Consider the following 16,048-nt stretch of genomic DNA (forward strand, 5'->3'; position numbering starts at 1 on the left):
GGCCGGTTGCTAGGAGGCGGGGCACCCGCCGATCACCGAGCCTGCGCGTGTGAAAGAACTGTGCGGAATCCTGCAGGTCACCTCTAGTAGAGGGGAGAAGGAAGCGCACTGAGCAGGGGTCAGGGTGGGGCGGCGAAGCGGGCTCAGCCGCCGTTCTTTCAGACGGTCACGCCTGTGTCATAAACTATAGAAGTCTGTGAAATTAGTCGAGTTCTTAGGCATGGATAGATGACACAGGCTCCACCGTTACCTCACAAATTAACCCCAACCCCACAGCCTAGAAAGGGGAGCGGCAGGCGTATTTAGCCCGTCCACCTTCGGGTTGGAGTGGAGGTGATCCCGAATACTAGCTGTGAAAGCAGACCACTCACTTTTTGCCCTCAGGGACTCTCCTGTCTGTAGCTTCTCAACCTAGAAAGGTTTTGTTTTAAAACGGGTTTTCCACCTTTATTTCCATTTATGGAGTACCTATTATATCCAAGGGCTCCACTGTATTACATCTCAGTCACAGCAACGCCACAAAGCGGGAGTTAATTAGCTCCATCCGAAGAATGAGGACAGCAACTTGGATGGTGACACCACCAAACGGAAGCCCCAGAATTCAAATCCAGATACGGCTTCAAAGCTCTGCTGCCCTCAGGAGAATTCAGTTTCCATTTCCCATCACCAACTTCAAGAGTGAGAGGACTCCATTGTTTCCTCCCTCACGTTGTTTCCTAAAGCCATCCTAATCTGGGCCTGGAGGAAGGGCTCCGAAGCTAAGAGCCTTGCTGCTTTTCTAGGGAACCCAGGTTACGTTCCCAGAGACAGCCCATGCCCTCTGACCTCTGCAGGCACAAGGGACACAAGGTGTGCATACATACATGCACACAAAATACTCGACACACAAATGATTTAAAAAAATATTCTCAGGGCCAGGAGCGACCTGAGAGCAAAAAAATAGTTCCAGAGGCTGCCAAGTCTGATGATCTTGAATTTGATGTCCCTGGGACAAAGATGGTATGAGCAGAGAACTGACTCTGAAAAGTTGTCCTGGGACTTCTATTAAAATGCTGGCACACACACACACACAAAATCAGGGACACAAGAGGAACTTAAAAGTATTTATAAAGACAGGCAGTTTGGTTTGGTACTTGGTACCAATTTAACTTAGCTAGTGGGTCCTTTTCAAAAGTTGGTATTCACAGCTGGGGAAGTGGCTCAGTGGTTAAGAGCACTGGCCACTCTTCCGGAGGCCCCGGGTTGATGGCTTCCAGTTTCAGAGATGTGGTGGCCTCTTCGGCCTCCTGGGGGCCCAGGCACACACAGTACAGACACGCATGGAGGCAAAGCACTATATGATGTTCTTGAAACATCTTGTGGTTTTGTTGAAAGGCTCATTGACTCTGATCCCAGGACAGGAACTTGGCCAGCTTTAAGAATTCCTCTATTGTTTGTGTGCATGCAAGTGCATGTCGCACCTCTGGGACCTGGCCTCTCCTTCCGTTGACATGTGGGTTCTGGGTCCTACTCAGCAGGCTCATGTGGCAAGCACATTTTACCTGATGAGCAGCAGGCCACCAGCTCCTTGGTAACTGTTGTTAACCTGGAAAAACTGGCATTTCATCTAATTCCTCCAAAATACTAGGATTCTTTTCAATCTCCTGCAGCCCAGGCCTCCGCTTCTCCAAGCGCCAAGGGTAGACACTCACTACACTCAGCTTCTCAATTTACTATTTTTTAAAAGCACCAGAAACCAAGTTTAAAATGAGTGGTTACATGGTTAAGATGAAGATAGACTCTGAAGTGTAAAGGGTAACCACGCTCGCCCTGTGCTTCATTTCAGTCTTATTTTGGCTGAGCCTGTGAAACTGGCTCAGCAGACTAGGGACTGAGACCCCTAGAGACTGAAAAATAAGAATGTACAGACACGTCCAGAAATCCACACAAAGTATGTAAGTGCAAAGACAGGGACATCCAGACAAAAAAGTTTACTTCAAAAACAGAAACACATGGGTCAGTTATTGCAAGGACTTTTCCAGTAACAAATTGAGCCTAGCTAAGGAAACACTGCTGGGGCTGAGAGGCCATGCTTGTCTAGCATGCACCAGCCCCATCTATCTCCAGCTTGGGCATGGAGCAGCATCCTAGTGCTTGCCACAGGAGACAACTTCAAGGCAGAGCTCAGAGCTAGGGGCCTGAGATATATTGAGGTAGTCTGTAAAGTAAAAAACACAACACCACTACCATTGTATGTAGAACCATGAAGATCTCCTTTCTGCTTAATAGGTTCTCTCTCTATAGAACCACAAAATGTTTAGTGCCCAATGCTAGCTCTAAAAAATTTCCTAAAATTTCTTGGGTTCATGACTCCAAGTTTATGTCAAATACATCTTGAAAGTAACTTTAAAACTAGTTTCCTTTTCCAGTTAAGACTATCCAAATCTAAACTAACCTACCATGGCTGGTTTTAAAAAATCAAATTACTAAAAAAACCCCAATGAACTTAATCTCAAATTGAAGTTACTACTGAAATTTCTCTTTAGTTAACAGCATACTGATAAACTAAGAAATAAAGGTAAGTCATAGTATCCTTTCAATTACCTATTTTCAAGTCACAACTACTTAAAAGGTAGAAAGCAAGGCTGAGGAAGTTAGTGGTTCAGCAGTTAAGAACACATCTGTGCTTACAGAGGACCTCCAGTTTGGGTTCCCAGCACGCACATGGTGGTGCAAAACCATTTGCAAACTTTGGTTCTGGGGATCTGGTGCCCTCTTCAGACTGCTGAGGCCACTAGGCACACATGTGGCGCACATACATACAGGCAAACACATACATTCATCGACAAAATTTTTAATTAAAATAAAAGATGGTATGGGGGCTGGCAAGATGGCTCAACGGTTAAGGGCGCTGTCTGCTCTTCCAGAGGACCTGAGTTCAATTCCCAGCAACCACATGGTGGCTCACAACCATCTAAATGGGATCTGATGGTGTCTTCTGTAATGCAGGCATACATGCAAATGGAGTTCTCATATGTATAAATAAATGTTAAAAATACAATGGCTGTAATATAACTTATATATATATAAAAAGATGGTAAACCCTAAATATGTAGCATATACAAAAGGTTCATTTATAAAAGGGTTTTCTTTTTCTTCTTGGAGACAGTCTCACTGGAGTCCAATCTGGCCTGGAATTCACTATGTGTATCAGGCACCAGGTTGGCCCCTGGTGAACTCAGGGACCCACCTGCCTCTGCCTCCAAAGTGCTGGGATTAAAGGTGTGTGGCATCACACCCAGCCATAAAAGGGCTTTTAATCTTTTTAAGAGTAAGGCAGACAGGAAGTTCCTAGCAAGATTCTATCTCAAAACCACAACTCAATTACACCAAAGAGAAAGCAATTCCATACAGTCCACAAAATTAGACACCAATAGTTATTAAATCACTCAGATTCAAAGCAACAATAGGGCAAATTGTTAATTTTTTTTTATTGGAAAACAAATATACAACTTGGAATGGATTTGAGGCAAATTGTGCCATAAGCAGATTTTCTTTAAGTGGCTAAACAAAGTTTAAAAAGCAAGTAACAATAAAAGAACATGTTTCTGGTACAATACCAGCAGTACAAAAAAATAGTGTACGAGTACCTGGATAAAACACCCGTTTTGCAATAGTGCAACTTTTAAGTACATATTGTTGACTGTCCACAGTCCACACTTCAACAACAACATGCTGACAGCTCCTAAAAACTACTTTAGAAAAGGCATAACCCAGATGTTCCCTCATTTGACCAACTCCATCTAAGTGTAGATGTGCAGAAGGGCTTGGATATATCCAGAGTAAGCCACATGCAACATGTTACTTGATCAATTTCCTAAAATAAGGTTTGACAATGACAGTAAGATAAGGGAAGAAAACATGGAGGAATGAAGTCCTAATTACTATACATGCATATTTTTTTGACAGTAGGGGGAAACCTTTTACAGATAAGTTACAAACAAAGAAAAGGCAAATAAACAATTTTGTACAAGAAATTTAACACATTCTGTACAATGTCTTCACTTTGCTGTCATCATTTGTACAAACTCTGAAAAAAGAAACAAAAATGTGAGTCAATGACAAAGGAAAAAAACAATCATGATTACTAAACTGCATTTTTTTATTCCTTTTCTAGAATTACCAGGTAACAGGAAAGTCTGCTTATGGCTAAAGTTGGAATTTCAAAAATCACTATTATTTGGGATCATTAAACATGAGGCAATTATTTGGTGTATGTTAGGGCTGTGTGATATACCTCACTGGTGCAATGCTTGCCAAGTATATGCAAGGCCCAAAGTATTTCAATCCCCAGCAGTGGGAATGGAAGAGCATTCCTGATTTAATTTAGACTTGAATTTCATATCTGCTGGGTCAGAAGTCAATATTGTAACTTCAGTACAAAGTGAAAAGTGGAAGGCAAAGATTGATCCCTAAAAATTCTGTTTCTAAAAGTGTTGCTTCCTGCAAATGGGTGTACATCCTCGAGTTCCAAGTAACCCTAAGATACTTTTGAATTCAGTTTCAGACTGGAGTCAGAAAGGAAAACAGAACCTAGTTAGATACAAAGTCTATTAATTTCATTTTAGGAAATTCATACTAAAATTTTAAACTTTCCAAATTATCCCACCACCTTCTACAAAAACTGTACAGTTCCATTCAAATGTTAATACCTTATTAAAATGTCAATTTTCTAGGTGCAGGCGTAGAACTGACAGTCAAAGTTCTTAGGTGAGTCATTGTAGTCTTGTTGGCAGACATTTTAAATAACAAATTTAGTGAGAACTACTTTAGCATCCAAATTTTGGGAGGTAAATATTTCTGATCTGCTCTGAAACATCCTCAGTAACTTTAACTTAGAATCAGCATGTGGCATAAGGCAGCAATTGTGACCTACCTTCGTAGTTTACCTGACCATCACCATCAATATCTGCTTCCCTGATCATTTCATCAACCTCTTCATCTGTCAGCTTCTCTCCAAGGTTTGTCATCACATGGCGAAGCTCTGCTGCACTAATGTAGCCATTGCCATCCTACAAGAGTGCAGCACAACCTGAGTAATGTTTCAATTCCAATTTTCTTGCTAAAAAAGTAGGCTCTATAAATTCACATAAAGCGAGGGCAGTTGTGATGCACACCTGTAATCCTCGCACTTGGGAGACAGAGACAGGCATATCTCTGAGTTCATAGCCAGCCTGGTCTAGAAAGCGAGTCCCAAGATAACCAGGGCTACATAGGGAAAAGAAACTGTCTCGGGGGGAAGGGGGTTTCACATAAAGTGAATCCACACTTGGTTGATTATAAATGTCATTAAATAGGAAGTCTCTATATTCAGGCTCCTATTCCCTGGTTCCAAAGGCATATAATATATGTATCCTTCGCAAGATTGGAACTTGAAATCTCTAGTTTACATTGATTTTTTTTAAGAGCATTCACATATTTCTGTTGGCGAATCATCAGAATTTCTATTTCCAAAGATTATAGGTATGTCCTACTCATTTCATTCCATTCAGTCCTTGAGCCTTACCTTATCAAACACACGGAATGCTTCTCTAATTTCTTCTTCACTGTCTGTGTCTTTCATTTTTCTTGCCATCATTGTCAGAAATTCAGGGAAATCAATTGTGCCATTACCTGAAAATAGTTCGTATAAACATGAAATAGAATGCAAACATCTATGTGACAAGCCCTCCAGCCCCCCCCAAATAAAGACATACCATCTGCATCTACTTCATTAATCATGTCTTGCAGCTCTGCTTCTGTGGGGTTCTGCCCAAGAGATCTCATCACAGTGCCCAGTTCCTTTGTTGTTATAGTCCCATCACCATCCTTGTCAAATAGTGAAAAAGCTTCTTTGAATTCTGTAGGAAAGACCAAAAATCCAAACATACTGGTTAGTAACAAAAACAAAACTCTGCCCCATAAAATGCATTAAACTCTTCAAGAAAGCAAAGATATTCAGCATTTCAAATGGAGTTTTGATTCCTAATCTAAGGTAATTCTTAATAAATTTGATGGGAATACTTTTGTAATAATTTGTCCAAATCTTTGGCCAACCAAACCACTATGTGTTCATATTCATCTACCAGGGATTTAAAAAAAAAAAAAAAATTTTTTTTCCTCAGGAAAATCCAAAATACAGACAGGTGTTTAGAGATAGCTTCAAAGGTTAATAATGTCTGAAATCAACAAAATACTAAATTCAAAGCAAGCACTTCAGAAAATTAAATGGGCTAGTTTTCTAATAGCAAAAAAGGACTATCATCAAATAATGGAATTAATGATGGTTCAGGCTATCAATGTTCACTTAGATCTAAGTATTATGGAGAACAAAGGCAATTTTCTTTTTTTTTTTTAAAGTATTTTTTAATTATTTATTTGTTATGTGTACAATATCTTCAAGTATGCCTTCGCATCAGAAGAGGGCACCAGATCTCATTACAGATGGTTGTGAGCCACCATGTGGTTGCTGGGAATTGAACTCAGGACCTCTGGAAGAGCAGTCAGTGCTCTTAACCTCTGAGCCATCTCTCCAGCCCCCAAAGGCAATTTTCAATAGAAAACTTCAAGCTTGGAATAAAGTGAAATATTCTTAAAGATCTTATAAAATTGCAATTATGTTCTTCTAATTAAACTGGTATCAGGAAATGTGTGGAGCAACACTTTTATCTTCAGGTAAAGAAATTAAGAAATTAAATATGGTACTCCCAAGGCCACATGAACAGACAGTAACAAAACTACTACTCCACAAGTAAAGTATTTTCTAAACAGATTAGACTATCAGCAAACAAAAAAGCAGTTTCTAAGTTTATGAGCCACTAAACACTGCTGTGTGAAACTGTATCTGATCCGTTTAAAAAAATGGTGTAATGCTTGTCTATCTCTGTTCCAACTAATACTCTCCAATTCATTTCCTATCATCTCTAGACCCATCTATATCTCTACAGACTTTGTTAACTGACATATAAAAGTATGTTCATGGATATAAGGTTTCATATCTTATCAGTTTCTTTTTCAATTGGAGTGCCATTATTCAAACACTCATCTGTATCAACCCATTATTGATATTATTTATAGCCCAAATTCACCAGCTGAAAACTTGCTGCTTAGCCTGACTAATTCAAATGAGATGCCAAAATTCAACTTTCCTGGCTTCTAAAAGAACATTTTGATTTTCCTCCCCACTTACACTGACATGGCTGTTTTTGTTTGTTTTTATGGCCAAATGTTACCAGTTTTATCCTTTTAATCTGCTTATTTCGTCCATACCCTCTTAAAGCAAAGACCTGAATCTTCTCACCTTTCTGACTGCCCAATAAAATGGTTTCCGTTGGTTGACCTCAACCAAGATATGTAATAAATTCTCTAATCCTCAGGAATTCCAGGGTCATAAGCAAACACCAGGAAAGTCACTTTAACTGGTCCCCTCTGAAGCCTATAAGTTGTATTAAATGCTATTGATTCTTTTTTTCCACTTCTGCAACTAATTCTTTGGTTCAAAGCTCTGCTCGTTTGCTTGTACTATTAAAAACTGCCTAATTGAGTTATTTTGTGAAAATTACCCACACAATTACCAGATCCTATTACCTTTTTGGAACACCATGTTACTTTATTCAGCACCAAACAAGTGCTTAGCTTTTTATTTAGATTTGTGTTACCCATTACATTCTCTCCACATGTACGAACAGTTCTGGTACATTTAAATATTTATTTCCTGAGGAACTTTATCTATTATCAATCAGAAGCTTAATTAGAAACTGACTGCAATAATTGAATAATTGTACAGAGTACTAACCCACATCAACCTAATTACTATAGAAATCAAGGCATTCCTCACCTACAAACAGGATTTGATGAAGACTAATTCACTAAATTCATATACTTTTTTAAAAAGCTCTAAGTGCCTTTTCACAAACAAGATGTACAAATTACCTAGAAACAGTGTAGGCACAGTATCACCTACTAAATTATTAAAAAGTTAAAAATACTTAAGAGTTACGTACTTATTTGTATTACATTGGATATCATCACATACAGCTCTAATCATCTTTTAACATCATTTAAGTGCATAAACTCCCAATGTTTAAGGAGCAAGAATCAAGCTATTATATAGTTTAACTAAGCTAAATTGTAGGAAACAGAAGGCTCAAGTTTATGTATCCTAAATGTCAAAAGTTTAAAACACATCCATGGGCCAGGCCACAGTAGTACACACTATAATCCCAGAATGGGGAAGGCTGGGGTAGGAGGATCATGAACTAGAAGGCAGCCTGTGTCTTGTCTCAGACAAAAAAAAAAAAAAGTATTCAAGTTATACCTGCTAATTTATGCACACAATAAAGGAACTAACTAATAACATTATTTAAAGGCCAAATTTATATTCTTATACCAAAGGCTCTCTATTGTTTTTTCAAGACGGGGTTTCTCCCTGTAGCCTTCTCTGTCCTTGAACTCAAAAGATCTGTCTCTTCAGTGTTGTGATTGAAGGTGTGGGCCACCACCACAGGCAAGACGCTCTGCTCTTATGATCTACATCTCAAAATATACATTTTATAATCTGCCTTACTTCATTTGCCTTTAAATACCAGTACAATCTGTACACACATATAAGCATTTTATTTATTCTAAGCAGTAATTCTCAATCATAATCAGAAATACAAATCCAGGAGCTAGAAGTTAAATATACAATAAAAATACTGAATGTCACAGCTACCCTTTATGTAAAAGGCATAAAGAGACCTCTCCAAATTTTTCTAGTTATGCCAATGCTGAAATTTTTAGAAGTCAGAATTGTTCATTATATTCATTCATTAGCTCCAAGACCATTAAATAAGTGAGACAATGAAAATTACTACAACAAAGGAAAAGCTGAATGGCCTGTCAAAAGTCTCATTAGCAGACCTTTTGTCATTATGTCAGCTATGACTATAAATTGAGTAAGGTTATTATTTTAATCAAATCTGGACCCTAGGAGTTGGAGATGGCTCAGAGGTTAAAAGCACTGGGCTGTTCTTCCAAAGGTCCTGAGTTCAATTCCAAGCAACCACATTGTGGCCATAACCATCTATAGTGAGTTCCAATGCCCACTTCTGGCCTGCTGACAGGCAGAATACTGTATAAATAATAAACAAATCTTAAAAAAAAAAAAATCTGGACCCTTAGGTTGACTGCATTTTTAAAAGTACCTTCTTCTACCAGTCTTTCATATGTCAGTGCAGACAGAACTATAACAAAATTAACAGGTTTCTTATGCCATGCTAGAATGGGGTATTCATAAAGCAACATAAACTTTTTTACTTATTTCACCTGAACAAGTAGGTTTTTTTTTTCTAGACTAAGTTATTTACTGTTAGAATTTCTAAACAAATCTATAGTAGTGATTATTACAGCTGGAGAATAAAAATAGCTTCAACTGTTCATATAATGTTGTATTACACGTCTCCAGCTGGCCAACAAGTAGGACAAGTAGACTTTAGACTCCAGAATATTACTGCTCACCAGTTATAAGGAAAAAATATTGTGCCTCTAAAGCAGACCTTGAACTTCAAGAGGAAGGCCTTGGAGAGGACAGACACTAGTGCTATGGGGGTACTATGCAGAGTTAAGTTACCCATTCAGAAACCATCGATTCAGTACTTAATACATTGGGCATAGGGCTTTAGGCAGTCAGCACAACTGCACCTGGCTTCATAAAACTTTGGTTTCTCTACCCTAAAAAGTTCAGTAAAAACCAAGTCAAAAGAATGGACTTAGAAATCTGTAAGCCAATTTTAGGATAGAAGCTGTCTAGCTGTTTAGTTTAGGCTGACCTCAAACTTGTGAGTCCACTGCTTCAGTTCCAAAGTGTTGGGATTATGGGCATATATATGTCACAAACTCCAGCAAGAACTTAACTACCAGTCATAGATAGAAGACTAGATCCTATTACACTGACCAGATACAGAAAGCGTTTAAAATTTTTCTTCTATATATTTAAGAGGACCAAATACGATAAAAACTTTAAATCAATAAATTCTCTACCATAAAATGTCTGCTGTGAGTAGGAGGGAACAATATTTGACCAGGAATATTGAGAAACGAAGGGCATATTCATGAGTCAGCATTTCAGAAAGAAAATATTAGCCTAAGTTAGTCCTCCAAAGGGTGTAAAGCACATGAAAACAGTCAACGAAAAAAAATCTTGGTAGTTTAGTGGTGTAACTAAGGTTGGAGTTGTTTAGCATGTTTGGCTCTGACTATTCAACACCATAACAAATAAAATGGTACAACTCAACCAATGATGTAACTCTGCCTTATTGCTTCAAAATACACACTAGATGTATCTCACCAACCTACAAAAGTAAATGCTAAATTTAAATCAAATTAGACATTAAACAGTTAATACCTTTTATTTTATAGTCATCAAATATTTGAGGACTAGTGATTTCTAACAGCTTCCAGGATTCTGTGTATTTACAGGAACAGTACATTTACTTTAAATGGAAGATACAGTCAAGCTTTAAAATGCTCAGGTAGTAGAGCACGCCAGAGAATTCAGGAGCTGAAGCATGAATTCCAAACCTTTATAGAATGTTCAAGGCCAACCTGAGCTATACAGTTAAACTATCCCCCAAATTCAAGTGTTAGAGGGATATTCTCAGCATTAGAGCGTATGATTGGTATGCTGGAGATTCAATCTCCAGCACCAGAGGAGTAAAAACAAACTGGACCACTCAGACACCTAGCGAATGCCCCTGAATTACTGGGAAAAAGAGAAACAGTTAAATTGCTGATGAAAGTCTAATGAGGCCATGTACAGTGGTGACACCTATAATTGATGCATTCAGGAGGCAGGAATAAATGAGTTCAAGGCCAGCCAGTACTTTTACAGTAGGGCCTTGTATTCTGAAACAGAGAACACAAGGCAAGCACTCACATTTCGGAATCATCTCAAAATATTAGAACAAAACCAAAAGTCCTGGCAGGTAAATAGTACACACAGCATAAAGACAAGTTGTATGCAATAATTTCATTCTTTTCTCCCAAAAGGTTTAGTTTAATAGCTGTCACAGCTTTTAAAGTAAAAAATCAAAATTACTGTAGCATTTGTAAAAGTTATAAAATCTGTAAAGAAACCAGAGAACTACTGATATTTGTTAAAAGTTTTTTCTTTAGTAAAATTGTTACTTGCCAATCAATTACGTAGCGTGAATATTGCTTATCTGAAATGCTTGGGACTAGAAATGTTTCAACTACAAAGTAGTTCATGTGTCATATATACATCTATACATAACCAGAAGCAATGTTTTTTTGTTTTGTTTTATTTTTTTTCTGTGAAACCCTGGCTACATGTAGATCAGGCTGGCCTCGAACTCAAGAGATCTGCCTGCCTCTGCCTGAGTGCTGGGAATAAATGGGTGCACCACCACGCCTGGTATCAGAAGTAACTTTTATACAGTATTTTTGTTGTCTGAACATTGTGGCCACAACCCATCAGTGTATGAGGTAGAATGTGCATCTTCTACTAATGGTGTCTTGTTTGCACTCAAACTTTGGATTCTGGAGATTTATCAGTCTTGTAGAGATTAGGGATTGCTAAATCTATTAAATTAACTTATGTCTCTATTTTCACTTTCTCATACATTCGCACCTGTCAAAGCAGGTTCAACTACTGTATTCATACATTCACAGCATACGTGCACTCACGACGTACATCAAATGCAATTATTTCACCTAAGATTCTTGAGTTTTGTTATTCAACATACAGTAAGTCCAATGGATATAATCCAGCAGGGTATTTCTTACCTGCAATCTGCTCTTCAGTCAGTTGGTCAGCCTACAAGAAGACCAAAAAGGTAGGTTAATGATTTACGAATATGCAGATTAAAATCTTCAAGGTCCCTGACTTGCTATGAGCTTTATTCAGTTCAGTTGTCCCTAGAACACAATGGGTAGGCAGAATGAATACATATTAGTTTAACTCCATAGCTAAGCAAGTTTGACTCCAAGAATTATGCCAACTACGTAAGAATAACTTAAACCTTTTAAAAACCTAAATTCTATTTACAATTACACACAAACACACACACACATATATATACATACACACACACACCCCAACAGTTTTCTTTTTAAGACAGGGTTTCAGTATGTCTATCCTTGGCTGTCCTGGACTGTTCTCAGAGATCCTCTTGCCTCTGCCTCCCAAGTGCTAATAAAGATATGTGCCACCACCTGGTATAAATTCCCAAATTTAAACTAACCTCCCATAGCAACTTTTAAAAATCAAATTACTAAAAACTGCCATCAAACCTAAAGGGGTGAGAAGCACCACTACCTAACAGGCAAATGCAAAAAATACAGGATTTGAAACAAAATAAAGTTTCTTGTTACAGCCTTCACCTGTAAATATTTTATTGCTTATCAGTACACACACGTGTATGTAACAATAGTACAACTAAGTTATTTGGTTCTGGGCAGTACTGCCAAACTAATGTTAATTTAAAATCCCACCAAGAAGCCAGGTGTATGGCACATGGCTTTAATCTCAGCACTTAGGAGGCAGAGGCAGGACCATCTCTTGAGTTCTAGACCAGCCTGGTCTACATAGCAAGTTCCAAACAGAGGGAGGTACATAGTGAGACCTGGTCTTGAAAAATAAATAAAATAAAGACCAAAATAATTAAAATACTAAAATACTTAACAACATGTACCTTACAATCATGTACCATGATTAATCTATTTTCTTAGGGAGGAAAAAGCTTGGTTCCTCATGTTTTACGTGAACTTATCCCTGAGGAAAAGTAATACCTTTACATAATGGCCTCACATATTTCTCTAGGGCACAGCATAAAGATTTGAAAAGGAACCCAGAAGAGAATTTTCCTCCTCAACAATTTTGATTTGATCCATGGCAGTATGGTCATCAGCTGAAGGCCAGTCTGGGTTACACAAGAAGATATTAATTTGAAAAGTAACATTCAATTTAACCATACTATAAAGTGAATGTATTTCTCTTTAAAACAAAACAAGGACAAATTAGGGATGTAGGCTCATCAATATAGTGTTTGCCGAGCATGTTAGATCCTGGGTTCAAGTCCTAGTATGGAGGAGAGAAAAAAAGGGGGGGGGGGAGGGGAACCAAGGAGTTAGTTTACTTAAATGCCATCAATTATGTTCAAGTGCACAAGACCCTAAGATTTAAAAAACTGGATCTTCTGCTACCCCTTCTAAGTACCAATCCCTCAGCACTCTGGTTTTAGAAGCTGTATGACCTTGAACATATGACTCTACAACACTATGTAGCTAATGATTAGCTATCAATGTATATAAATTAACCAAACTCACAGTTTCCATACAGAAAGTAAAATGTATTCAAAGCCTTTAACAGCTAACCTCACTATGCTCCACCTTAACTTTAAGAAATTTACTTGCAATACTGAAACCAAAAGGCACAAGCAGCACCCTAAAAACAAAGCGAGGCATGTGAAATCAACTGAAATTATTTTAGGTTAAAGAGAATTAAGCTTAAATGTGTAGAAAGCACTGTGGTGTGTAAAAATCGGAAGGAATGCATGTTATGAATTAGCTTAGGAAAGCAGCCAGCGACTACACAGATTTTATTTTCAACAAGATTGGTGATGGTGGCTTATACGTGTATATATAAAAGATACCGTCTCAGGAAGACATTAACAATAAATAAATGTTCTAACAGTCTTAAATTGGCTTGCAAGGTCAAATTTCAGCCCCTGAAACAATCCAGTTCAGGTCCCTGTCTCCAGTTAATCTTAGAACACAGTACAAAAATTACCTTCAAGGAATGAACAAGGCACACAGACACTAAATTTCTCAGATAAATTGAAAATCTCTCAACTTTGCTTGGTTCCAAGGTTTTGCGGAAAGTATTCTTTCTTGAATTGAAGGAAGGTTTTAAAATAAACTTGACCAATTAAGTTCTAGAATAAAAACTCCTAAAATCAAGAGCTTAAGACTTCCTGGCACTCAATCTTTCCAACTATTCTTCTGTCTACGCAGAGTGCCATTTTCTTAGAACCACAATCATACTTCTGGGAAAATACAAACTCATTAACATGTGTTTATCTCAATAAGGTGAAGACTAATTCACTGGAGAGATGACTAGTTTTTAACTCTAAATTCTGCAACTGTTGATGTAATTCCTCCTGCTCTTCTTGTCATTCCAGAGGTTTCCACTGTACTTCCTGTTACCACCCCAACCTACTGAACTACATCCTGCATTTTGGGTTAACATTGTTGATCTTTATCTAGAAATTAATCTACATTACAAAGTCATTTGTAATGACTTTGAATGCATTATGCACATTTAAGGCATTTTCTAAGCAGCACTCAAAATGGCCGAAAAGTTTTTTTGTTTTTGCTTTTAAAAAAAATCTACTGTACTCATCTGAACAAATTTGAATCCATGGGCTTTAAAGTGAACAGAAACGCTGCATCTTCATTCTATCTGTTCATTCCCCCAAATGCTACTTAAGACACAACAAAGGCATCATATATAATTTCTACAATTATATAAATGATTTATTTTACCTGCATCAAAACCAGTCTTAAGTTATTTCTGTAGAATAAAGGAGGTCTTTACGCTGACAGAATGGCACTTTACTGCAACAAATCTTGAGCCAAAGAGAAACCAGTGGAACAAAACTTCATAAAAATCAGGACCTTTACTAAACACCTAAATTCTAGTTGAAGCTAAAAGTTTATTATAATGGAAACAAAGCAAATTCTTTTAGTTTTGGGGCCTAATAATGATTTTTAAGCTTAATATAATGACAAATACATTCCAAGCATTTTCTACCTCTTCACACCTTGTATTACCCTGACTTCAATAAAAATACATCCCTTCCAATAAATGATATTCCAATAAAATACATCGATTACATGCAATTTCAAGAGCTTTGTAATCAATTCTATATACATGTATCCCTGTAGAATAATCTTGTTTAACAGAGCCCTCAGGATGTAAGAGTCTAATATATCATAAAGTCACCGCAACAGTTGTCAATTTAACAAAAACCCTCCATGTATCAATGGTGAATTTAACTATAAACTGGAAGGGCCACAGTAAGATATAAATTATAATTTTCCAAAAAAGATTTAAATCCTATACTAACTAAAGAAATTATTGCACAGCTGGGAATGTCAATTTCATGCCTATAATTTACATCCTGTTTCATCTTACAAGGAACAAATTCAGCCAGCATATTAAAATTCAGAAGTTATTATATATATTGTATATTATATATATATATATATGTATGTATATATATATATCTCAAAACACAAAGAATTCACCAAGGTGAACCCTCTCCACACCCAAGTAGGCTGGAGGTTTCAGTTGGCAGGGATCCCCAACTACTGTTTAAGATGTCACCTTGCCTCTTGGACACACCCATTGCTGTAACCACTTGGCAGAGGGAGTAAAGTACTGCAAATTATCACCCTCATTAACTTCTTCTTTTTCTTTTTCTTTTTTTTTTTTTTTTTTTTTTTTTTTTTACAGGAGACAAAAGGTGGCTCTTATTTAATTTCTTTTTCCCTAAAATCTCCTGCATTCTCTTTTACTGTCCAATCCTTGACAGCCGTTATGGTATAAAAGAACTGTAGCTCTAAGAACTAAGATCAGATGGCAACTTCCACACCGCAACACAAGCCGTTTCCAGGGCAGCCGCGCGCGGTGGAGGTGAGCAGGAGTGCACCTGAGGACTCAGGAATGTGGCGACCCGCCCCTGAACTGCTGCTCTACCCGGCTCGCTTCCGCGGCGGGCCACACCGCCGTCCGGACCCTAACCCGACGGTTCTCCCTTTCCGAGCAGTGGTGCGTCAAGAAAGCGCCCGACTTCGGGCAGAAAGCTTGTTTTCTTCGACGAGAGACTAAAAATAAAAATTAAAAAAAAAAAGAAAAAAAGCGAGGCATCCAGGCTGGGTAGCGGAAGCCGGCACCAGATGGAGCGGGCCGCCGCCAGGGTCCCCTCCCCCGCGCGCCCAGCCCCGCAGCGCCGCGGGCCGCCCCGAC

General features: G+C 38.1%; 1 protein-coding gene across 1 annotated transcript in view; it reads right to left on the reverse strand.

Moving 5' to 3' along the window:
• Positions 1-3,453: 3,453 nt before the first annotated feature.
• Calm2 (calmodulin 2) overlaps positions 3,454-16,048 on the reverse strand; it is a 13,391-nt gene continuing 796 nt past the window's right edge. Inside the window, exons 2-6 of the mRNA XM_055619442.1 lie at positions 11,803-11,833; positions 5,736-5,879; positions 5,546-5,652; positions 4,916-5,051; positions 3,454-4,069 (exon numbers count right to left, since the gene is read on the reverse strand). Coding sequence (XP_055475417.1) covers positions 4,041-4,069; positions 4,916-5,051; positions 5,546-5,652; positions 5,736-5,879; positions 11,803-11,833 — 447 coding nt within the window. The 3' untranslated portion in view covers positions 3,454-4,040. The remainder of the gene's footprint in view (positions 4,070-4,915; positions 5,052-5,545; positions 5,653-5,735; positions 5,880-11,802; positions 11,834-16,048) is intronic.

The sequence above is a fragment of the Psammomys obesus genome, unplaced genomic scaffold, assembly GCF_907164565.1.
Source record: "Psammomys obesus unplaced genomic scaffold, mPsaObe1.curated_primary_1811, whole genome shotgun sequence".
Taxonomy (NCBI): domain Eukaryota; kingdom Metazoa; phylum Chordata; class Mammalia; order Rodentia; family Muridae; genus Psammomys; species Psammomys obesus.